At 38.9% G+C, this 25,795-nt stretch overlaps 1 protein-coding gene across 35 annotated transcripts in view; it reads right to left on the reverse strand.

Annotated features, from left to right (window-relative positions):
• LOC112922739 (kinesin-like protein KIF16B) overlaps positions 1 to 25,795 on the reverse strand; it is a 314,279-nt gene that overhangs the window by 34,340 nt on the left and 254,144 nt on the right. For 19 of the 35 annotated variants that reach the window (XM_072736435.1, XM_072736422.1, XM_072736421.1 and 16 more), the window contains one exon: positions 13,735 to 13,818. The exons of 7 other annotated variants lie outside the window; for them this stretch is intronic. In XM_072736435.1, coding sequence (XP_072592536.1) covers positions 13,735 to 13,818 — 84 coding nt within the window. Of the gene's footprint in view, positions 1 to 3,125; positions 3,241 to 13,734; positions 13,819 to 25,795 lie in introns of all 35 variants that reach the window. 9 more of the 35 variants (XM_072736428.1, XM_072736430.1, XM_026002385.2 and 6 more) reach the window with 1 other exon arrangement.

Below are 25,795 nucleotides of genomic sequence, written 5' to 3' on the forward strand. Positions count from 1 at the left end.
AATGAAGTAGTAAAAAAACAAAACACTATTTTGATACCATGAATTACATACAGAAATGTAAAGTTCACAAATTAATTAATTATTTTAAAGATTTTATTTCTCTGATGGAGAGAAGCAAGCACAAGCAGGGGGAATGGCAGAGGGGAGAGGGAGAAGGTGGCTTCCCACTGAGGAGGGAGCCTGACATGGGACTCAATTTCAGGACCCTGGGATCATGACCTGAGCTGAAGGCAGATGCTTAACCAACTGAGCCACCCAGGTGCCCCCACAAATATATTTAATACCAGATTTCACTGTGAAGATTGAGGTCCAGGTCTTGGGCCTCAATGTTGTGTTGATACACAACATTCATTACCACCCCCAACTTGCATTCAATGGAGTAACAAGCCATGATGATTCCACCTCCTGTGTATCTATCCATCTACTTTTCTCCACAAGTGCCATCACCTTGTCCCTCAGGCCATAGTCTTAACTTACTGGAAGACAGCAACAGCCTGGTCATTACCCTTCCTCCTTCCCCAAAACCCTCCTATTTCCCCTGCTCCTACTCATTCATCCCTCCACTCCTCCGCTTAAAACACTCCACTGGCTCCTCACTGTCCACTAGATCAGGCCCAAAGTCATGGAGATGGCTTTGGGATCTGGTTTTTCCTTCCCTGTCTACCCCTACCATTTTCATCTTTTGTAGGTTCCACCTTCATTCTGCTCAATCAAAATATATTGGAACAAAGTCAGAAAATCTGTATTTTTTCAAGATAATTTCAAAGGTTAGTCATCCAGGTTTTGGAACCACTGCTTCGAAAATCATGTCCTTTGGTAACTGCAAAGGTAGCTTGTGACTATCCCTGTCATTGTAACAGTGGCCTGTAATTACTTGTTGAGTTGTCCTTGTTCTGACAGAATTAAGAGTTCTTTGAAGACAGGAACCATAGACTGACACATGCAGGACAATTGAGGCATGGGAAGTAGTCCTGAGCATGGGCAATGACTGTCATTGTCAGTGTACTGCTTTCATAAAGACTAAAGATTTTAAGTGACCACCAGACATGCTTCCTCTGAGATGAGATGGGAAGGACAATACTACCTATATAGTGTTTTTGCCAACTCAAAAACAAAAACAAAAAAAATCAAACCTAAACTAGATCAAGCCTCTCGATCTAACTACTGGTTTTCAGAATATGCAGGATTAGAGGAGCTTGTTCAATGACACCATGAGAATGCCATTAGCAAAACCCAAAATGTACTAATTCAATGGATAAATGGTACGGTTTCATTGACAACAGATGGTGAGATAAAAAACAGAGAAGGAGGGCAGCCCGGGTGGCTCAGCAGTTTAGCGCCACCTTCAGCCCAGGGTGTGATCCTGGAGACCCGAGATCAAGTCCTGCATCAGGCTCCTTGCATGGAGCCTGCTTCTCCCTTTGCCTGTGTCTCTGCCTCTCTCTCTCATGAATAAATAAAATCTTTAAGAAAAAAAAAGAGGGAAGGAAAAGCTTTATATTATTAAACACTTTAGAGGCACATCAACCAATGCCATGTGTGGATATAGTATGAGTTTTGATTCATCTATTGGGGAAAAAAAAAACCCTCAAGAGAAAACTGGTATGGCCTGAACATTGGTTATTTATTTTTAAGAGACTGGTGTGTGTGTGTGTGTGTGTGTGTGTGTGTGCGCGCGCACGTGTGTGATAATGATTATATTTTAAAAAAACAGTGTCAAAGTGAAAAGATATTCAACACTGCTCATCCTTAGGGATATACAAATCAAAACCATGATAAGATACCACCTCACACACACACAAAAAAAGATAACACCTCACATCTGTCAGAATGGCTAAAATTAACAACACAAAAAACAACAGGTGTCGAGAATGTAGAAAAATAGGACCTCTCTTGTACTATTTGTGGGAATGCAAACTAGTACAGTCTCTCTGGAAAACAGTATGGAGGTTCCTCAAAAAGTTAAAAATAGAACTATCCTATGATCCAGTAATTGCACTACTAAGTACTTACCCAAAGGGTATAAAAATACAGATTCAAAGGGGTACATGGAACCCAATGTTTATAGCAGCATTATCAACAATAGTCAAACTATGGGAAGAGCCCAGATATCCATCGAGAGATAAATGGGTAAAGATGATGTGTGTGGGCGTGTGTGTGAGTACACACACACATATACATATGTCGAGATATATATACGCACACACACACATGTGTATATATATGTATGTATATATATGAATATTACTCAGCCATCAAAAAGAATGAAATCTTGCCATTTGCAATCATGTGGAAAGAGTGAGAAAGTATTATGCTAAGTAAGTCTGTCACAGAAAGACAATTACCATATGATTTCACTCATATAGAATTTAGGAAGAAAAATGGATAAACACACGGGAAGGGAGAAAAAAAGAGAGGGAAGCAAACCATATGAAACTCTTAATGACAAAGAACAAACAGAATTAATGGAGGGATGTGGGTGGGGGATGGGCATTAAGGTGGACACTTGTTATGATGAATGCTGGGTGTTTTATGTAAGTGATGAATCACTAAGTTCTCCTGAAATCAATATTATGCTATATGTTCACTAACTAGAATTTAAATAAAAATTTGAGGAAAAAAAATAAAAAACACTGTGTCTTGCTTTTTAAGAGGTACATTCCTAAAATACTTATGGATAAAACATATAATGTATGGTATTTGATTTAAATTAAGAGGGTATGTGTGCAATGCCATGCCTAGGGGTACAAATGAAACAAAACTGGACACATGCTAATGAAATGTTGAAGCTGGGTGATATGGGAGAGCACAGTGAGGTTCATCACATTATGCTTTTTGGTTTTGTAAATATTGTCATGAGAAATAAAGTAAAAAAGGAGGTAGAATAGGTCACTGATTTCTAAATCATGATATTTCAAAGTTTCTTTAATGTGTCAATGTTTGTCAAGTTGGAGCTGGTTGCATAAACCTTCACAGAGCAGAAATAAGCAAATGTTAATAGGACTGCATTCTTTGATACCAAGAATTTTTTGAACACCTGATATTAACAAACACAAAACTCTTAGGTAAAGCCAGTTCCTCTTCTGAACCAGAATGGGTTGTAAAGAATTGCCAAAGAAAATTACCAAGGAGGACTGGGGCCATGTTCTTCAATAAAGATGTTCTCTTCTTTTCCATGGGAATTTCTAGCCACATTTTGGTGCTAAAATGAATGTGCTCATGTCCTTCTGGCTCTTCACACTAAGTTGATAGAATGAAGGGACATTTAGTTTTAGTACAGTAGAAAGTTAAGAGGTAGAGCAAAGGGCAACCCATATTGAGGTTTTTTTTTTTTTTTAAGTGACACTTGAAGAAAAACTCTTTACAAATTATACTATGTAATTAAATGTAGGTCATTTAGAATATCCTAAGTGATACCACAAGAAAGAAGAGCACAGGTCCTCTGAACCAAGTATCAATGTGAAAAAGTCTTTGTAGTAATATATGAAAATTATACGGGGGAAAGGATCTTTGCAACTATTTGTCAATTACACAAGTATTCCAAGTGGCCTTTAACTTTCAATTACAAGAGATTTCCCTCTTTGTTTCTGTGCTGAAATGACTTAATTTGCAAAGATTGTCCATTGGATGGGCATCTTTTTAATTTGCAGACTCTGAAAAGCACTGATATATATATCAGTGTATATATATATCATATATATATATATATGATATATATATACATAGACATCTACTCTGAGTTTTGAAAGAAAGCATAAATAAAAATCGGGCTTGGTAAAGATAGATAAAAGTGACTTTCAAGTTTCAGAGTAATGAGTGAGCCAATCATAATGGAAAATAAATTATCATTTGCTTTAAAGTGGATAAAATACATATAAAATGCTATTTCTTTAGAGTACGATAACCTTTAACAATAGTTTAACTTCATTCTCTTAAGAAAAATGTGTAATATGTCAAATCCACTCACCAACCCATCCATTCATTCTTCTTCCCTCTTTTTGTTTAGCAAAGCAATAAAGGTACAATGGAAAAATAAGATGGAGAGAGGATTGAAGTGAAAGAGGAAGGAAGAGAAAAAAGAATGAAAAGATGGAGATTATAAATGGATGATGTCATTGCATCATTTTAAATTTTTTGCCATTATTAAAATTCCACATCTGAGTGTAACATTTGTTATAAAGCAATGAACTGACAATGATACATCATTACCCAAAGTTCATAGATTACATGAGGGTTCACTCTTGGTGTTGTATCATACAGAGTTGTTTTACTGCCCTAAAAATCTGTGTTCCATCCCCCTCATCCCTCCCTTCCCCCTAAGCCCTGTTAACCACTGATCCTTCTATTGTCTCCATAGTTTTGCCTTTTTCAAATGTCATATAGTTAGAATCATACAGCATATAGTCTTTCCAGGTTGGCTTTTTTCACTTAGTAATAGATATTTAAGGTTCCCCCAAATCGATTCATGGCTTGATCGCTGGTCTCTTTTTAATGCTGAAGAATATTTAACTCTCTGGTTTATCCATTCATTCACTGAAGGACAACTTGGTTGCTTCCAAGTTTTGGCAATCAATTAATAAAGCTGCTATAAACATTTACATATAAGTTTTTGTGTGGACGTAAGTTTTCATCTCATTTGGGCAAGCCACAAGGAGGGCAACTGATGAATTGAAAGAGTGTCCTTAGTTTTATTACAAACTTTCACACTGTCTTCCAAAGTGGCTGTATCATTTTGCATTCCCACCAGCAATGAATGAGAGTACCTATTGCTCCACATCCTCATCAACATTTGATGTCCTTAGTGTTTTAGATTTTGATCATTTTAATGGGTGTGGAGAGGTATCTCATTGTTATTTTAATTTGCAATTCCCTAATGACATGATGTTGATGAACATCTTTTTTATAAATTTACTTGCCACCTGTATGTCTTCTTTGTTAGGTGTCTGTTCAGGTCTTTGCCCATTGTTTCTTTTCTTTCTTTCTTTCTTTTTTTTTTTTTTTTTTTTTAAGATTTAACTGGTTATTCAATAGACATTTATTGAGATTCTATTAAGGGTCGGGTACTGTTCAAGGCACTAAGGAAACAAATACACAAGAAGGCTAGAATCCCTATCTTCACTGAACTTACCTTCTAGTAAAATATAAAACACTTAAACCAACAAATAAAAATTCCCTCCAACTACTGCTGTTGTGACCAAAAAAATACCAGGGGATCTGTGGGCATTAATAGGGTAGGGCTGCTTCAACTTGGGGGAGGTCTTTCTGAGGAGAAGATATCTGAGCTGAAGGATGTGCTCCAAGCTCGGAGGTATGTCAGCTGACTTAAATTACAGTCAATAAGGAAACGGAGATTGTGATTGCCAGCTTAGAGTTTTAGATTACAAGCATAATTGAGAATAATTTTTCCACTTTTCTTGTGCTTTGAGTCCCTTTGTTGTCAGCCATCACCCCATATAGGATGCCATAGTGGATGGGGCAGGGAGGAAGTTGAGGAAAGGGAAAAAATGTCAGGAGAGTAAAACTGTTTGAAGGCAATATGGGGGTACTTCCCTTCCCCCTCCATGTCTCCATGTGGATTTGGAAGTTATTATTCCTCTGGGAAACATTTGTTTTAATTTTGGTTTCTTAAACCAATGACTGCTCATGGAAACCAAAGTGGGACTCTCCTTCCAGTTGGAGACTCATACTCTTTGATGTGACCATGAAGTATCAACTTACATTGACACCATAAGATTTTTGTTGTATAAAATGACTTCTTGACAAGCAGTTTGCCTCTAAAGTTCACTCTTTCTCATACTTCCTTCTCTCCATGTTATGGCATGACTTACTCCCAGTACGTTTGGTTTTTCATGTAATTGCAATAACTCTAAGAGTAGATATTAGTTCTGCCTAACTGAAGTACAGAGAGGGAAGAAACTTGCCAAGTTCACACAGAAACTGGTGTATCATGGAGATGGGACCAAGCCCAGGTCTGACTCTAGAATCTTCCACATTATTCCAATACTGCAGAGTTTTCTATCTCCCTTCTGAATCTTAGCCCCAGGTTCACAGTATTTTTATTTCTTCTGACTCCACGAAGCACCATGATGGAACAGCTGCCAAACTGGCTCAATATCCTCTAACACACTGACAGCCACTTATCCCCCTTCAAAACTGCTTTGCTACTGACGATGGTGGTAATGTACTAATAACAAAAAACAGTTAATGTGAATAACCAGATAACCAGATGGGAAAAAAAATCATTAATGAGGAAGAAAATAGTCCTTAGTGTAAAGCATTTCTTAAATCTCTGCCTATGTTTGATAATTGTTCTACCATTATCCATTTTGTAAGATCAGCAGATGTAGATGGAAAAGATGTTAAATTACCCATAGAATTGCTAGATATCTTTAAGATAGCTAAATGAATGACATATCTTAAGGATTTTTACCTCCTGAAATTTACTTTGGAAACTGAAAGGGCTCAACTTAGAAAATGTCTAAACCCAATGATTCTATTGTTAGAAATTTAAGGTTTGAAGCTAACATAAAACTAAAGCAGGTTGAGGCCCTGTTGTTAGAAAAACCAGACTGTTTATGTTGCAGGCACCATAAGCCAGAAAAGTGACTCTTGGCAGTGGGGGAGGGCAGGTAGTGGTGGCATCAATACTGACAACCACCACTAATACCCATATTTGGTAGATAAGACATTTGAACTATTAAGACTTTTTTTGGAAACAACTCTTCATTTAGTGCACTATTTCCATTAGAAAGGAAAATGCCTATAAACTCTGGGCATCCCTTTATTGCTAGAAAAAGACAGAAGAGAGAAGAAGAGAAGAGAAGAGAGAGAAGAGAGAGAAGAGAAGAGAAGAGAAGAGAAGAAAAGAGAAGAGAAGAGAAGAGAAGAGAAGAGAAGAGAAGAGAGGAGAGGAGAGGAGAGGAGAGGAGAGGAGAGGAGAGGAGAGGAGAGGAGGGAAGGGGAGGGGAGGGGAGGGGAGGGGAGGGGAGGAGAGGAGAGGAGAGGAGAGGAGAGGAGAGGAGAGGAGAGGAGAGGGAAGAGGGGGAGGGGAGAGGAGGAGAGAGGAGATACATCAGGTGTTAGGAGATACATCAGGTGTCAGCTGGGGACCCCACAGTGAGCAGTCTTATACTCAGTGATGGGGAGATATGCAAAGAGAACTGATGAGCTGGGAATAAAAGCTATGGAAATGTAGAGGACATGAGCTCATTTCATAATGATTCTATGCCTTTTACCTTTTTACAATGGATAATAGCTTGGCCATGATGGAATCGTCCGAAAACATTTCTAGCTTTCACATTATAATTTTAGAGGTTGAAAGAAAGGCTGATATTAGAGCAAGAGACTCTTGGTATCTGCCAGATGTCACCATGAATGAGGATATTCCCATAATGTCAGTGGCTCTGCCCCCAGATGCTGATTTTGCCAGTACATGTGACAAACTGAGATACTCCTATTGTTACACGTTATGGCTGCTGGTGGGTGGTGTTCTTTTGTCCTTCCCTGGCTCTCCAGCACATCTAAAACATGCTATAAAGGTTCCATTACTGTTGTCATGGTCACTACCACTGCCATTACTATTGGCTTCACTGTCATCACTGCACCAGCCAGCAGTCTGGAGTGTTCTCTGTACCAGAATCCATGTTATGTGCATGATCCCCTTCAACCCTAAGGTCAAATCTAGGGAGGTGGTGCTCTTATTTATCCTCATTTTGCAGAAAAGGAAGCAGAAGTAGTGACATTAAATAACCTCAAAGGGGCAGATGACCGGCCCCAAGGACCACACATTTTTTACCCTTAATCAGGCCCTATGGGATCCCTGGGTGGCGCAGCGGTTTGGCGCCTACCTTTGGCCCAGGGCGCGATCCTGGAGACCCGGGATCGAATCCCACGTCGGGCTCCCGGTGCATGGAGCCTGCTTCTCCCTCTGCCTATGTCTCTGCCTCTCTCTCTCTCTCTCTCTCTGTGACTATCACAAATAAATTAAAAAAAAAAATAACTTAATCAGGCCCTAGCTTATGAGATAAAAATGGGGAAGAGGGAAAGAAGTAGCCTTGGGTTTGCTGCATGTTCTTGGTACTTTCAAGAAAACTTCCTAGAAATCTATTAGGTTCCTACTTCCTAAAGTGGCTGTATTATTCTTGAAAGCTTTATCGTTTTAGAGGATTTCACTTGTTTTCATTAATTATAGATTACTCCTTGAAATGACAGACTGTTAACATGATTAGCAGAAACATCTCCAAGTAGATGATAATGTTCCCTGAAATTAGTAACCAAAAATGCACCTCTCACCAATCAACAAAAGCAAAACAAAAAATTCATTAATTTGGGGCTGATGTGGATAGATTTCTGATATTGAATAATTCAATGAATCTGTGAGGCATGTGTGAAGTAATATCATGGGAGGTTAAGTATTCAGTGAGATGTCAATATTGCTGCTGTCAAGTCACTTAAGAGCACAAAAGGGAAGATGTGAGACAAACACATCATTTGGTACAAGCCAAACAGTGACAGGAGTCTTAACAGAAGTGGAGGTGAGGTTTCCTGGACATTATAGAACTGTACTACTCAAGATGTACTCTGTGTTTTAGACACTTATATTGCAGTTTAACAGAGTATTTTCATGCCTACTGAATCAATGTGTAGTAAAAAAGAAGGGAGGATGTAGTGGGGCTCTTGGGGGGCACAGTCAGTTAAGTGTCTGACACTTGGTTTCAGCTCAGGTCATGATCTTAGAGTAATGAGATCCAGCCCCACAACAAGGAGTCTGCTTGATATTCTCTCTCCCTCCCCCTTTCTCTCTCAAATAAATAAGTAAATCTTAAAAAAATAAAAATAAAAAAGAACTCTGCTTGCATTTTGTATGACCTATTTCATTTTTTCATTTCATGTTTCTAGTAATTCTCATTCATTTTGCAAAAGTACTGATAAATGATCAAGTGTAAATAACTGGTTCTTTACCATTGAAGCCTGAGAAGTGGTATATTCTAGAGCCATGTTTAAGGCCTAGTGTCAATAAGTACCATACCACATTTTACTTATTAGAACTCAATCTGACATTCATTTGGATATATATATCCATACACTACCGTTTTTTATATATAATACCTGCATATACTATTTAAAGTCACAAAAATCTCTTTAAAGATATTCTGAGTTTATACTCTGGTAATTCAAATAGGAAATAAATCTGCATAAGAATAATGTGACATCAGGCTAAAGATATGCTTTAAAAACACACAAGCCATAACCAATTGAGATTCAGAACCTTTGATGAGCCATGAAGTGAATATTTAAAAATCAACAATTAATGATAAGCATTTTTTCTTAAATGAAAAAAGACAAGGTTATAATGAAAGACCATTCCTATCGCCAAGGCCAACTAAAAGATGACGTAAAAAGAGATGAGGAACACTGTTGTTCCAGAAATTTTTCAGCTGTAGAATACTGCTTGGCACAGAGTAGGTGCTCAATAATTGATGAATGAAAAAAAAAAGATATTTAATAATATATAACCAAGCAGTGGATCTTAGTTATTAACATTGGGATATAATGCTGGAAGATGTTTCCTTAAAGGAATAGACATTTTTTTATGGGAAGACCCAATTCTGTTCTAAACTTAGAGCGTGCTGATTCTTAAGAGAGCGGCTTGCTCTGAAAGATGCTCCAGTATGAGCTGAGGCTTTTTCAGTGACTAGGTGTAAGACCTTCTTTATCCTCCTCCTCAGGACTTGATTTCTTTGCCTATACAACGGAGATAATAGAGCTCACTTCACAAGCTAACTGGGAGGAGTAGATGACATGTTATACAAGCATTTCACTCATTCCTGGTACTTATTAAGCACCTAAGAAATGGGAAATAGCAGTAGTATTATGTGGAAGCATGTGATGCTGTCAATTTTGCACCATTCTGACCTACAACAATGGCAGTTTCTTATGTTTTGACCTAATATTAATGGTATCTGGCTTCAAATACAGTAAAAAGAACCTTTCTGCTAAAAATAATTCATCAGGCAGAGATTGATGTATTTGTTTCCTGTCACCTCCACTATTGTATCTGCCAACGTATGTCTCCTGGGCTGCTGTCCAAGTTACAGGAAGGGATGTATGAGCCTGGGAAGCATGTCACACGTGTTGCTATCAGAATCCTCTGACTGCCTAAGGGGAGGGTCTGCCCATGACATGCATACCTACACTGCTCTGGTTCCTTCAGGGCCATAAGGGAAGCCAGAGGGAGAGCCTTCCAGCTTACAAACCCTCAAAGATTCTATGGCTCTTTGTGAGCCAAAGTGCTGGGCGGCTTTCTCGAGCATGAGATGCTGGCCCTGCAACTTTGTGTGGGTGGAGCACATACAAAGTTTATCAGTGAGAGATATCACTGGACACTATATTTCTACCCCTCCATTCACCATCATCATCTTCTTACTCGCTTCCGCCTTGTATGGTGCAGTATAAGCAATGCTACAACTCCCAGGCTCCCACATTCATACCACTATCACCACCATACACATTGCTAATATACCTCTTTTCCAAAACATCCCAGGACATTTAGAAATTCTTATTACTACCCCTCATTTTACAAATAATTATTGTAACAGGATATATAATGTGGTGATAAACATAATTTCTATATCTTTAATATGAAAATATTTTATATTTTCTGTTGATAGAAGTAAATAAACACAAGGCCCAAATCATGGAAATATTTTAATAGAAAGGCAGAGTCAAAACCCACTGAATGTCTGCTTAATACACTGCTTTATACAGCCTACTCAGGGTAAGAAGGTTTATAAAGTTGCATTTCTGGATTTAAAAAATTGTCAGACAATTCCTTTTGAGCAAACGTTATGTATACCAGTGTGTACTAGCTCAAATGTGGTCTACTAAAATCCATTTTTCTGTATATGTTTATGTACTTAGTTTTATCTCTAGGTAAAGTTTCATATAGGAATTTAAAATATACGCTCTTGGACATAAATGTCTTATTTCTCTTTATATTCTATATAATATGTATACTGAATTAAATTGAACAGGAAACTCAGGGACAGTAATTATGTTAATCTTCACATGAAAATACACTAAATCAAATGGTGACTTCTGATGTCAGATGAAAAAAAAAATAGTCACCCAGCATAATACCCTCCAGTTCCATCCACATCGAAGCAAATGGTGGGTATTATGCTGAGTGAAATAAGTTAATCGGAGAAGGACAAACATTCTTCATTCATTTGGGAAATATAAAAAATAGTGAAAGGGAATAAAGGGGAAAGGAGAAAAAATAAGTGGGAAATATCAGAAAGGGAGACAGAACATGAAAGACTCCTAACTCTGGGAAACGAACTGGGGTGGTGGAAGGGGGGATGGGGGTGACTGGGTGGCGGGCACTGAGGTGGGCACTTGATGGGATGAGCACTGGGTGTTATTCTGTATGTTGACAAATTGAACACCAATAAAAAATAAATTTATTTAAAAAATAGTCACAATAGTCATGGGAAATTAACTCAAGAATCTCAGATTAATTTTTCCATTAAAGTGAAATTGAATCACACTGACTCTTGAAAAGGACGTGATATTCTAAGATTTAACCGTCAATGTTAGGAGAAATACATTTAATTTAAAACTAAGGGCTTATTTCCACAAGGTGTGGGATCCATTCTTTAAAGGCTATCGCCGCCAGCCCAGGTGGCTCAGCGGTTTAGTGCCGCCTTCCGCCCAGGGCCTGATCCTGGAGACCCCGGATCGAGTCCCACGTGAGGCTCCCTGCATGGAGCCTGCTTCTCCCTCTGCCCGTGTCTCTGCCGCTCTCTTGCTCTCTCTCTCTCTGTATCTCTCATTAATAAATAAATAAAATTAATAAAAAAAGAATAAAGGCTATCGCCACATGTAGATAACAGTCATGGGCAATGGAAGGGGTCCTTGTATAAGCAGAGACGTTAACACAGAACTCTGTTCAACAGTTGCTGGGTTTAGTCGGGCTAAATTATTAGGGAAGAGAGACTGAAAGAACAAACATGGGTCCACCTAAATACCAGGAATGAAAGAAGATCCTGTGCTGGGCTCTGACCCTGAAAGCTGGAATGGAAAGAGAAGAGTCACCAAGGACAGAGCTCACAAATGCACAGTACACAGGATGCCCAATCTGTTGCGGCAAAGCTGGGTGCCCTGTGAATTTACATGGAGCCCTGCGAAGCTAGGGATGACAACAGTGTATTTCCTATTGGTTTATAAACTTATTTTTATATACTATCGTCCTCCACGTTTCAATTAAAGATAAGTCTAGGTAGCTGAGGTAGGTAAAGGGCAGGTAAAGAAAACGATTACCAGTTCTATTCTTATTTTTACATTTTTTGTATGATACAATCAAACCTCTCAGAGACCTTAATTGAGCAGGCTCACCATGATAATCTTTCCCTTGAAGGCAAATTCTTCAGTTGAAGGCAAATTCTTCAATTGGGTATCAGGGTCATGCAAACTCATAGAATGATTTTTAGAAACCTGCCATGCTCATTCAAGGCTCAGACTTTGTAGATCTAGGACATCTTCAAACACCTAGCTCTCACAGTAGAACTCAAATGCCAATAAGGATGGCTACCCCATGAAACTCTTCTTTCTTCAGAGCAGTTCTATATGAGGATCTCAAAACTCTAAACTGTCCCTCGTGGACCACAATCTCCTAATTTTTAATTTCTCTCTGTTTTCCACTTCTCCCCCTCTTTTGCTCTCACTGGACCCTCCACCCTCTGGATGTTTCCCTAATCCTTGGTTCCTTGGCATTAGGTGGACCCCATGGGCAGCCACTTCAAACTGGCTGTCACTAGGAATAAGAATAACTCCTAATTTTCATGTAGTACTTCATGATTCAGAAAGGGCTCTCTTGGGCCTACTCTTACCTGAGTTCACTTGCAATAGGTATTATTATTATTATTATTATTATTATTATTATTGGTATTATTCCTTTTAAAGAAGGAGCAAAGAGGACTTTGAGAGGGCCCATGAAAGCTTGCTGACATGAGACTGCAGCCAGTTGTTAGTAATTTTATCCTACCCACCTCGGTGGCAAGAGATACAACCCAGGGCACCCATGACCACGTGCCTTAGCACACAGACTCAACCTCATTAGCATCAGATTCCAACCCAATAAGCAAGTCTATCTTGAAAAGAAATACAAACCATATAAAGCAGTCAACAATGCATACTGGCAGTGAGGCAATCCGAAAAACAACAGTTGTGTTGAACCAAAGTTCTATATGTAACTGGCTTAGAAGATTAAAATAAGTCAAACAAAACCTAACCATGACTAAAATAGGTATGTGTCTTTTTGCTTCCAATTCTCTCAAAAAAGTAACAATAATGCAGTACTATATATCTTCAGTTAATTAATTCAAGGTTTTTTTGTAGCAAGCTTTTGTACCTCATTCTGTATTACAGACCATCTGTCTCTGTGAATAGTTAGTTCTCCCCCACAGACTGCTTCCTAACCCTTAGAATAAATGTTATCTCCTTCAAAGCCAGAAAAATGTTCTGTTAGACAGAACAGGATGGGGAAGATGAGGACTTACATTTCAAATAAACAGATACTGTTATTATCATCTACACCACTGCCACCTCTGGTGTTAATGAAGCAGCACTTTCACACCCCTAACAAGACCCATGGTGTTCATGACAGAACAGTTCTCACTGGTCAATCAGATGGCCAAATTTCTACCTAGAGAAAGAAAAGCTTAGTTCTATTACCTCTAAGTGACTTCGCCTCTCAGCAATCACACGTTCATCCTTGTTTCCAAATAGTTTCTTTGGAGGGAACTCAAGGGTAGCAAGCTGAAATACATATTTTATAAGAGATGTATTAATATTACACTTTTGATCCTTGGGTTTTTATTAATCTATTATTTGGAGTCTCTATCATGGGGTGAAGGGAAGAAGTTGGAAGTTTAAAGATGGTAGGTCCTCCCTTGCTTTGTCACCAACTGACTGTGTGACCTTGAACAGACAGGGCAAGATTCCACAACAGTCAAATGAGAAGGAGGGATGGGAACTCAAAGGAAGAGCAGGTCTGAGTCTCAATATTTCATCTCAGACAACATATTACACTCTTTGTCAGATGGCACTTCACAAGTTTTATTTGTTAAAACACAAGTTTCTTCTTTTAGTCCCCTTCTTATATTAGAATTCAATTATTTTGTGCTAAGAATTTGAAAACTTAACTTGCACACTACCCGAGCATTTTGTAAAATAGTTCTGAGACCATTGTTCAGGTTCTTTAAACATTCTATATTGCCTTTTTTATAGCTACTGTTACAAATGAAGAATTCCTGTGTGAAAAGAGGACCTCTCCTTGAATCTTTTCACCTTGTTTCGTAGAGAATAAAGGTTCAGAATTTGTTTTTAGCCAGGTCTTGGGATTTCATAGTTATTTTCTTTGTGCTTCTCTTCTTGGAGGTATTAAAATCGTAATAAAAAGATAAGTTTTATTATAGACTAGGAGGCAAGAAAGAACTCTATAATCTGGTGGGAACCTGCCCAGCCAGTGCTGCTCTGGTTGAATGAATGCTGAGCAGCAATAATTGCTGGTGTTGATGAAATTCACTACTTCCTGCCTTCCTCACCTTGTCAGGTTCAGACAATTTGAGAAGCCAAGAAAAAATTACCAAGAAAAAATTAACAACATTTCTTCCACAATACAAGTCATACAATATGCCACAAAAGCCTTATTTTATACATATGTAAATCTCTTACTTGATTTAAATTTTATTACCAAAGGAATCAAAAATTAAGAAGTAGTATCTTTCTCTCTCTCTCTCTCTCTCTCTCTCTCTATCTATCTATCTCTCTCATAGAGAGAGATATATACATACATATATATATATATACACATACATACAGATATATACACACAGGGCTTTAAAAACTTAATACTATAGTATAAGAATAGACATAAAGTGCACATATCGTAAGTGAACAATGTGATGAATTTTCAGCACCTCAACACTGTAACCACCAGCCAGATCAAGAAAGAGAACATGCCCAGCACCCAGGAACCCACCAAGCACTACCAGTCATGCCCTCTTGCCTTCTACAAAGGTTTCCAACAAGTGCAACTCAGCATTACCTATTTTTGAACTTTCTGTAAATAGTATCATGCAGCATGAACTCCTTTGTATCTGCCTTCACCACGCTACCTCATGTTTGTGAGATCCATTCACGTTGCTGTGTGTAGCAATAGCTTGATCTTTCTTGTGGCTGTATACTATTCCATTATATGAACATTCCACCATTTATTTTTTCACCTGTCTCTTGTTATGGGGCTTTTGGTTTCTAGTTTTTGGCCATTCGGAATTGTGCTGTTATGAACATTATTCTCTAAAGGCATTCCAATGAGCATATGCAGGAATTTTGCTGGTCAGAGTCTTAGGAATAAAAATGCTGGGCTACAGGGTATGAAAGTGTTCAGCTATATTTGATATTATCAGATGGTTTTCCAAAGTGGTTTAACTACCTGACACTCCCACCAGCAGTGACTGAGAGATCCAATTGCTTCAGATTCTCACCCACATCTGGTGCTGTGGTACTGCATCTTCGCAATTCTGGTGGGTATGCAGTAATTTCTACTGTGGTTCAAGTTTGCATTTTTCTAATGAGGAATGATGTTGGAGCATCCCTTCACATGCTCATTGACCATCTGGGAAGTCATTTTTGGGAATTGTCTGTTCAACTCTTTTGGTCTTTTTTTTTTTTTTTTTTAGGTATCTTTTTCTTATCAAAAGTAATTCTCCCTTTTTACTCTCTTTAAGGTATCTTTGATGACTTTATGGTCCTTTTTTAAAGTTAACTGCAGTTGGACAAATGTTTACTGCCTTCACACTCTAGCATTCTTCTGTACCAAAGCTGAGAAAACTTGGGGTGGATGAGGTGTGGCACCTCTCCTCCTTCTCTTAACAAGTTCTAATTCTGTTGCTGACACTGGGAGCTTTAGAGTCAGTTCAAGGTAAAGTTAAAGACAATGGACACTGATTTAAGACAGACCAAGTCTGAATCTTGGCCTTACTGCTATCTAGCTGACCAGTCAGGTTTCTCTCAGCCTAAATATTCTCTGCTGAAAAGAAGGCAGACAATGATACTAAACTTCACCAGGTTTCTGTGAAGATTTAATGGAATAACAACAAATGGACCTTAGCTGGTGTTCTTATTTGCTAGAGATATGCTCATTACTAAGAAAGCATCACGCCATTTGGTCCTGGGCTCTCTCTCCATCTCTGCATTGGTGATGTGATTTCAAGGAGCAAAAAGTTTTCTGGAACTCTGGCCTCACTGGCACAAGCACACTTCTTGTATGTTGCAGTTTAGAGGAGACAGGTACAACAGAGCTCGTCTTTTGAACTTCATCCAGCCCTGATTTCATCTTGTACAAGCGTGTCTCCCACCTCCCCAATGTGGTGATGCCAGAACCTTGGCAGGCATGCTTTCACAGTTGGTTTTGTCATTTTCTTATATGGCTGATGAAGTCATGTGGTTTCTGTCAGGGGAAATTTATAGTCACACTTGCATGCTCAATCAGAAATGGCTCACTAAGAGGACTTTAGGCAGCTGAACCAGGTGGGGAGTGAGCATTTAAATATCCCTGTCGTCAATAGGAATACTCTAGGTGAAGGATAACATTTTCTGCTGTTAATATCTACCCCGCGAAATAAGCAGGTATAAATTATGGGTCATACTGTTGATCAGATTTTTAGGAAGAAAAGGGCACCTGTTAACAACTTTCAGACATATAATCAGAGGACTATCATATTCAACCATTTAAACTTTTGAGACAAGGAAACACAGTTCCAGACTCAGAAGGGAGGGTGCCAATCACACTTTGCTCTTCCTACTCTCCGCTGGGTGTCCCAGGCCAGTGATACAGAGAAATGGAGACCTAGGTAGGCAGGCAGGGCTATGATTCTTGCCCGGCTGTGGCATGGTCTTTGGGATCCTAGGCACATACCTGTCCTTCCCCTTACCTGGGCCTGCTTCCTCACTGTGAAACAGGCAACAATCATCTTTTAGCTGTAGAATATGAATATTATTTGCTTTTAAGGTAGTCTTGACGAGTGGGTGGGTGAGGAACTAGGACTCAACATAGGCTGAGGGAAACCTGGCAATCTGAGAGGCACTCAGACTGCATACCTCATCAACCTCATTAAATTCCTGTTGACAACTGGACTGCATTCCTGCCCAGGTGTTCAATTCCACAGCCCTACCCTGGCCAGGTCTGACAGTGTCTATTGCCAGGGCTAAGCAAGGAAAGGGTAACTTGCTTCTGGAAACAAACAATCCTGCCCAAAACAAAGATGAGGAGGAGCCAGATTCCTCATGTATGAAATGAGGAAAGTATTGGTATCTGCGTCACGGGGTTGCTGCAGTAATACAGTGAGATAATGCCATAAACCACTTAGCACAACCCCTGACACCTGGTAAATGGCAGTGTAGCATAAAGGTTCCCATTTCTCAAGGGGCCTTCACTATATGAGTTCTCATCCTTATGGCAACCTGTGAGGAAGGGATTTCCATCCCAATAGGTCAGAATAAAATTGAGTTGCAGAAAGTTGATCAATCCAAGATCATGCAGTGGGGACAAGCCAAGCTGGGAAACAATCCCAGGAAACTCTCAGTTCACTTTTCCCAGAGTGCACCCCCCAGGTTCTTGGTTTTGGACTCCTCCAGAGGGCTGAACTTGTAAAGTTGATTCCTGCCCCAGACCTGCCAAAGGAGACTCTGTGGGATGGAGCCTAGGAACTTAAACTTTATAAAGATAAGGAACCTACATCTTATATACATTAGGAAACTGAAGTGCAGTGACCATTTTTCATCAAGTGTGGGCCTGGGACAGAATTCACAGTCTGTTTGACTCTAGAGCAGCAATCAGAGACTTCCTGGAGGAGGTGGCAGCATTTGACAATGTGGGTCTCAAAAGGAAGAGAGGGGACAAAGGGGGAGGGTACAGCACAAATTATGGCTTAGAGTGGGAAGGGCCAGGCAACAGCTGTTCAGGGTTGCTCATGCTCCCAAATCCCCAGGGTGCCACCACTGCAGCCTTTCCCTAAAAGTCCAGGAAGAGACACTTCTGAGCCAATCTGAGCTTTTGGGAGTGGAGCCTGCCATGCTGTTGCCTCCGACAAGCAGGGCAGCAGTCAATGCTTTTTTTCTTAAAACAGTAATGTTATAAAAATCCCTAGAAGAGTTTAGGAACCTGGAATAGAGAAGAGGCTCAACTTACTCTCTCTCCAAGTACAAAGTGACTACTGCCTCATTTATTTTAAAACAGACAGCAAAAGCAATCCTCTGTAGATTTCATTTCTGGACTGTGAATTACTTAAATGGTTCGAATATTTTTTAAAAAGGATAATTTACCAAGAGCAACAGCACCACTGGTCAGGATAGATAAAGTACTTGGAGAGCCAAAAGAAGCAAACAAAGAAACAAAAAAAAAGAGAAACTCCTCCATTTTGCTGAAAGTGTTGCTCTGTGAAAAGTATTATTTCCAACAAATTAAGAATACAAGAAAGGATTAAAATGGGGGTGATTCCAAGCTGTCCCTGACTTTTCCACTCATGTCTGAAATACATCAGCATATTTTGTTTGCCTGCATGGTTTTTAAATAAGATAAATTATTTTTTTAAATAAGATATTTTTAAAATTTTTAAATAAGATAAATTATATTATCTGGGCATTTTCATTTCTTCTCAGGTTCTTTATATTGACAAATTTTCATTTTTATAGTCTCATTTTTTAATCTAGCAGATGGTCTAGGTTTGATTTCCATGAGAAACACTGTCAGGAACAGTGAATGGCAATCTGTAGGTGGAGGAGAGACTCCTCTTTGATTTCCTTTGTAACCTATGACAAAGGAAATACAGTGTCCTACATTTCTCAAAATCACAGTTGCTTAAGTCCTACGTTCCTTACAATAACTAAATTCTAGAAGGACTCAGGTAAATAGTTCTGATTCATATACAAATTGCCAATATATTGGGATTCAGTAACAAGGGAGAAATAATTTTCTTTCTATAAGATTTCATTTTTGTAAAGAACAAGTACCCTCATTTTGCCCTTTTAACTTTCACAGAGAGAGTGTCTCATGGTGAAAAGTATGATTCTAACAAAAATAATCTTTCTACAACCCATACAATGAAAGAAAACAGTTCTGGTTAAAGACGGTGGGGCTCATCTCCTTCAAAAGTACCAGAAAGAACAAAAGAGATGAAAAGGGAATACTTTGTCTCCAAACCAATAAACTGCCACAGCCCCCAGTGCAGGCCAGGTGGACTCAGGGAAAGCACTGTGGGGCTGCCATAGGCCTCCCTTGCTTCACCTATAGACTACTGGCATCATGAGCGATCCCACCAATGCAAACATCCAAACTCTGAGGTATTCCATTACACTGTGATTAAAGAGACTATATCTAGGAACAAGGAAAAGTGGGGGAAGGGGACACCTGCAGCAAAAAGGAAGGTGGGTAGGAGCTGTGGGGGAAAGAACATGGCAAAGCTCACAGCGTTAGAGGGAAGAAAGGTTTAAGGGCCAGCATTTGACTCTACAATGACCCCACAGCCCTCCTAAACACCAGAAAATATGAGAACATGTATCTCAAAGAGAAAGAAAAAACTGGTGGAAAGAAATTCAGAAATATTTCAGGCAGCAGTTTAGGCAAGTAGTAGGTTGCTGCCTTCATCATCCCCAATATTTGTCCCCTCCTTGTCCTCCAGTGATACACTGGTGTTTCCCTCAACAATTAGTCCACTTAACTTAAAGATGAGAAATAAGGGGAGCCTGAGTAGCTGAGGTCATGATCCTAGAGTCCTGGGATGGAACCTGGCATTGGGCTCCCTTCTCAGCATGGAGTCAGCTTCTCCCTTTCCCTTTGTCCCCACTCCCCCCTCCCCACTTGTTCTCTCTTTCTCAAATAAAATCTTTTTTTTTTAAGATTTTATTTATTTATTCATAGACACACATACACACAGAGAGAGAGGTAGAGACACAGGCAGAGGGAGAGGGAGAAGCAGGCTCCATGCAGGGAGCCTGACATGGGACTCGATCCCGGGCCTCCAGGATCACACCCCAGGCTGCAGGCGGCACCAAACCGCTGCGCCACCAGGGCTGCCCAATAAAATCTTTTTTATTCAGAAAAGGACAAATAATTAGGAGCACCTGGGTGGCTTACTCAGGTTGAGCACCCAACTCTTGATTTGGGCTCAGGTCATGATCTCCGGGTTGTGGGATTGAGCCCCATGTGGGGCTCCTTGCTCAGCACAGAGTCTGCTTCAGATTCTACCTCTCCCTCTCCTCTGCCCCTCCCCTGGATATCTCTCTCTCCTTCTCTCTCTCTTTATATACATATATTACTATATGTATATAAAGAGAGAGGAAATAAAAATCTTAAAATAAAGAAATAAAAATCCTAAAAAAAAAAAAAAAAAAGGTGAGAAATAATCAGAAAGAACCCAAACTGGAATTATGACTAAGTAAGTGAAATGAGAAGAGGATGAGTAAAATATTAAGCAAAGGCAGACAAAGAACGTACACCACATGAAAAACTGGCCACAGCCAGCCAGAAAGCACTCAGACAAGAAGTTACCCATGGTCTTAGAGGAACCACAGAAATCACCTCAAAAGAAGAGCCCAAAGAAGTAAGTATACAGGTTGAAAGAAGAGACTACAAGGGGAAAAGGGGTGGAAGAGTGAGTCAGCTCATGAAGAAATAGCTGATTCTAGGATTGGGACAGGGGATATGTAAGCTGAGCCTGAAGCATCTTGCAGTGCCTGAAAGGAATAACCCAAGAATAAGACCACCATGATGGAATGTTATGGAAGAACACAAGCATTTACTTAAAGAGCTCCCAAAGGCCAAAGACAGAACCATCTGGAAAACAAAATTAAAAAAAAAAAAAGTACTGGCTTATAACCAAAATATGACTGGATAAGCAAACAATTGAATAAAGAAATAAATACATAAAAAAAAAATAAAGGAGAGAACAGACAAGCCTTCCATGCACCAGAATACCAAATAACTTGTGGATACTTCATCCTCAAGAAAGTGGACCATACATTTCCATAAAGAGTAAGGGTAGAGAGGGGGAAGCCCCAAAACTTCCCAGGGGAGAAACCTCGAGCAACCTCAGCCAGGTGATCAGGATCAGTATCAATAGGGATCATCCCTACTGACACTGTTTGTTCCCTTCATAGGATGTAATCACAATGGCACTTTACCTCTGTGGTTTCCCCCCACAAACCCACAACTCTAATCTAATCATGAGAAAAGCAGTACACAAATCCCAATTGGGAACCTACTGTTAAACACCTGACCAGCATTCAATACTGTCAAGGTCATCAAAAACAAGGTCAGTATACAAAACTATCACCCAAGAAATGCCTAAGGATACACAGTAACTAAACACAGTGTGATATCCTGGATGGAACGTTAGGTAAAAACTAAGGAAATCTCAAAAATATAGATGTTAATTAATAATGATATATCAATATTAGTATTCGTTCACTCGTGATACAGGTACTATATTAATGTCAGTTGTTAATGATAGGCCATAAATCTAAACTCTTCGAGTAGAACTTCTGGTTTCTGATCTGACATGTTAGAAAGCTTGGAAGCCATCATCCTTGCCCTCACAAGAAGAAAAAGGCTGAATAGACCAGTTGTTGAAAGGCTCAACAACTCTTCTTAGATCCATCAGAGAATTGAGGTTACGGGCAAACTAGTGTCCCCAAACTGGAGAGATAGGCAGGCAGAGACAAAGAATCATAGCCTACTGGGCACAGAAGACTGTGGCTGGAGCCAGGAGAGGCAGGAACGCTTCCAGCTGTTATTGGTGAGTTGCTGGAGGCTCAGTGCAGACTAGTATTTGAGTTAAAGCTCCGTGTATGTGTGGGGTCTTCATATTTCCATTAGTTTTACCTCCACCCAGATTCTTACTGTAAGGTGGCAGAAAAATCTGCTACTTTCTGGCAGGAGAAGAGAAAAAGTAACCATTATGAGATACAGCCAAAGCTCCTGTTTCTCCATAACAAAGCCTGCCCTTAAGGGAAACTCTTTTATTGGAATCCAGTCACACCTTGGGATAACCAAAGCCTAACCAACCTGGGGCAAGTGAAATACCCAACAGCAGGCTCACAGAAAGAAGAAACCTGATCCTATGAATCACACTCACCACCACCTCCAGAGGGTTCCTAGAGGAGAACAAGGGATCACAGCTGAAAGAACTGTAGGCCTCAGGCTCTATTTAAGAAGTCTCTGGACAACCCAAAGGCAGGGGAGAGCCAAACAAGGGCACTAGGGGAAATGTTCGCCTGGGCTACCATAGCTACAGCAAACAGCAAACACAGCCTGCATCCAAGACCATGAACACAGAACCTCATGCTTCATACATATGTATACCTTAGGTATAAAAGAGTGTGAATGCGATATAACTTGAGAATGTAAAAAAAAAAAAAAAAAAAAAAAATATATATATATATATATATATATATATATATAATACATGTATTATATATATAATGACTTAAAATTTGGGACATGGCAGCTAACAAAAGTGTGCTAATTTGTCTTTGGTACAAGAGTCAATTGATGGATGTGAGGGCGATCTGGCAACAACATCTGTTGCCCCCTTGATCGCCACGGTTGGTTCGGCTGATCTGGCAGGCTAGGTGGGTGTCCTCCTCCCCAAAGCTGCCTCTTCAATCCTAGAAGATGACCTTCCCCAACAGAGGAAGACTGCTCATGGGTCAAGGGTATATGAGTAGCTGCGCTCCTCTGCTAGAATCTCCAAACAGGCTCTCAAAAGTTAATCGATCATTCATTCATAAAAGGGAAAGACAACTGATAATTTGAAAATGAAAACACATTTGAAAACTAGCAACATTCTTATGTTTGTTTATAATCCTTTTTCTTAAAGTCATATACATTTTAGAGAACTCAGTGTTACTGGTGGAGTAACACTGAATTTGAAGTTCAGCAATCTTCAGTTTTATTTCATTTTCTTTCACATCTGACACATTTAAGTAAAATTAAGCTGAATGTTAGCAATTAAAGGTAGGATATCTAGAATGAACCTAATCCTATAAAAGTATTTCATTCTTTCTTCTTTTTCTCATTTTAACTTCTTTTTATCAACCTACATATCCATCCTTTTATCCATGTCTATTCACTTAAGTACTTAAGATAATGTTCATTAAATAGGAACATTAATTATATTTAGAGAATGATTTTGGGCAATATGTTGTTTTCTTCCTGTATTTTGTGAAATGTTTATAAATGAGCATGCACCATTTTTACAGAAACAATAAAAAGTGATTATTCTCTCTACAGATTTAATGGAACAGTTAAATTAACACCATATGTCTTTTTCTTTTAATAACCTGGGATTTGGGGCACTCAGTTTTCAAGAGTCAGTTCAGCATGGAGCTGCTGGTATATTCTTGAGCAATGTATAGAAACCAGTTTCTAGTTTTACTACCTGTGAAACTGAAGGAGTTGAAGGAAGATGTTTCAGTTCCCTTTTAGCTCTGAAATTCTGTAACTCAAGTACTTATGACTAAAATCTCTGTATGTGGACTTAGAAGTAGCATTTCAGGTACCATGGAGATGTTTTACCTATTTTCTTTGCTATATTGCCTTTGAGGAATGTACTGACTTCCTGTAAAATCTTTGCAGAAAAAGAAAAAAAAATCTTATTTGAAGAAAGCCCAAGGTATGTGGAAGGAAAATAGGGCCCATTATAATAATGAAGCATGTTACTTTAGAAGAAGTTGTAGAATAGAAAAAGGACAGACACAAATGGGAATGCAGTATTCATGAGAAATCCCTTAAAATGGTACCTCTTCCTGCTACAGCCATTATTCCTGGCAGCAGGAGTGGGAAATGATGCAAAGACATTTGAACTTTTATGGGAAAATTGTATGTTAAAGTTAAAAATGATGACTAAGATCAAATAAATTGGATATTTGGGGAAGACATGGTAGGCCCAGAGAATACTGGAAGAAAACTTAACAGCCCTATGGCCTACTTTGTATAATTATGAAATGTGATTATGCAGACTAAGACAAGGGAAACAAACAAATGAGGATAAAACAGCATTTCTTTGGCCTAAGAGAAACATAATGACAAGCTTGTTCTGCAATTCAGTAAATAAAACATATTCTAAAGACAAAAAGATTGAAATAAAAGCCATTAGAAAAATAAAGTCAGTAATTTTGTGGCCTACTGATTTCCAGTGAAATTTATCTTTCCCTTCTTCAGTGGCTGTAGAGTCTAAAAACCCAAATTATTGGGACATCTGGGTGGTTAAGCATCTGCCTTCTGCTCAGGTTGTGATCCTGGGGTCCTGGGATCAAGTCCTGCATTGGGCTCTCTGAATGGAGCCTGCTTCTTCCTCTGCCTATGTATCTGCCTCTCTCTTGCTGTGTATCTCATGAATAAATAAATAAAATCTTTAAAAAATTAAAAAAATAAAACCCCAAGTTATTAACTTTATTTTTTATGTTTGAATAACCAGCCTTTAACTTGTAGGTTAAACAATAGATCTACATGAAGAATTATCAACAGAGGCAGGTAAGGCAATTCATAGTTGCTTATAACTAACATCCATTTTATGGAATTATCAGTTTTGGGAAAATGAAAACACTGTGAGTCCATTCATCCATCACACTAGCTAGGATGCTTTGTGTCTATATGCATGTGTATCAGCAACATAGTCAGCATTTTCTGTTGCTTTGTAATATTTCTTAATGATCTTAATGATCTCAGAGTGAAATTTTCATCTCCAAGTTGATTTTTCTCATTCTGATTCCCAGTGAACTGACACAGCCCAATTATCTTCAAAGAGCTATCACGTTCAAATCCCAACTTCAATGTTTATTTGATTATAGTAAGATGGGTCGGCCAGTCCTGCTACCATCAAGAAGACAAGCTGTATGTCATGGAAAAGTTTGCTTTTATTATAAGCCTTTTTCTCTTGGCCAAGTTCACTTTTTAGGTTAGCCAGACCCTATATTAAGTCCAGGTGGTCTCGGAGGCAACAGACAGCATAGATTTTGATAAATGGCATCATTAACACCTTTGGATATAAATAATGGCAGCCCTCACACAAAAATTTAAACGAGTGATAAAAAGTCTTATCTTTTATGATTTTATAACAAACTCTTAAAACTAGACTATAAATCACTTTAAAAAAACTGAAAACAGCTAATAAAGTGTAGAATCTTTACTAATGAAAGAAAAACATTTGACTTCTGTTACTACCTAATAAAAGCGTATTTTGTTTTCATTCCTCATTTACTAGGCATTTTTTTCCTTACTCCTGTGACACTTGGCTATATAAGTAGTACCCAATTTTTAAAGACTTGAGGGGGACCTTCTATCTGAGACTCTAATTGGTCAAATCAGCTTTAACCTGACTTACAAGTAGACACACCTACATGATGACCCGCAGCATTTGAAACATTCACACCCTGGGGGTTTGTGGCTGTAAATTTTAGCCACTCCAGCTTTTGAGAAATGCAAATGATGAAAATTCATCAAAGGGCTGCCATAATTCTCACAGCTGACTAGGTGGGAGCATTTCTGACTACTCAAAATTAATAGCTTCCAAGGTCTTTATAAGAACAGTTGTGACTGAGAAATATACTCACAAACAAATAAGCAATTCTCTTCCAAGTTCTGTTAGAGGCATGAAAGAGCAACTCTTTAGAATAATCTAGGGGGATTATTAAAGGGGAGACGAGCTACGTTTACACCTTTTATGATAACAAG

The sequence above is a fragment of the Vulpes vulpes genome, chromosome 14 (assembly GCF_048418805.1).
Source record: "Vulpes vulpes isolate BD-2025 chromosome 14, VulVul3, whole genome shotgun sequence".
Classification (NCBI taxonomy): Eukaryota; Metazoa; Chordata; class Mammalia; order Carnivora; family Canidae; genus Vulpes; species Vulpes vulpes.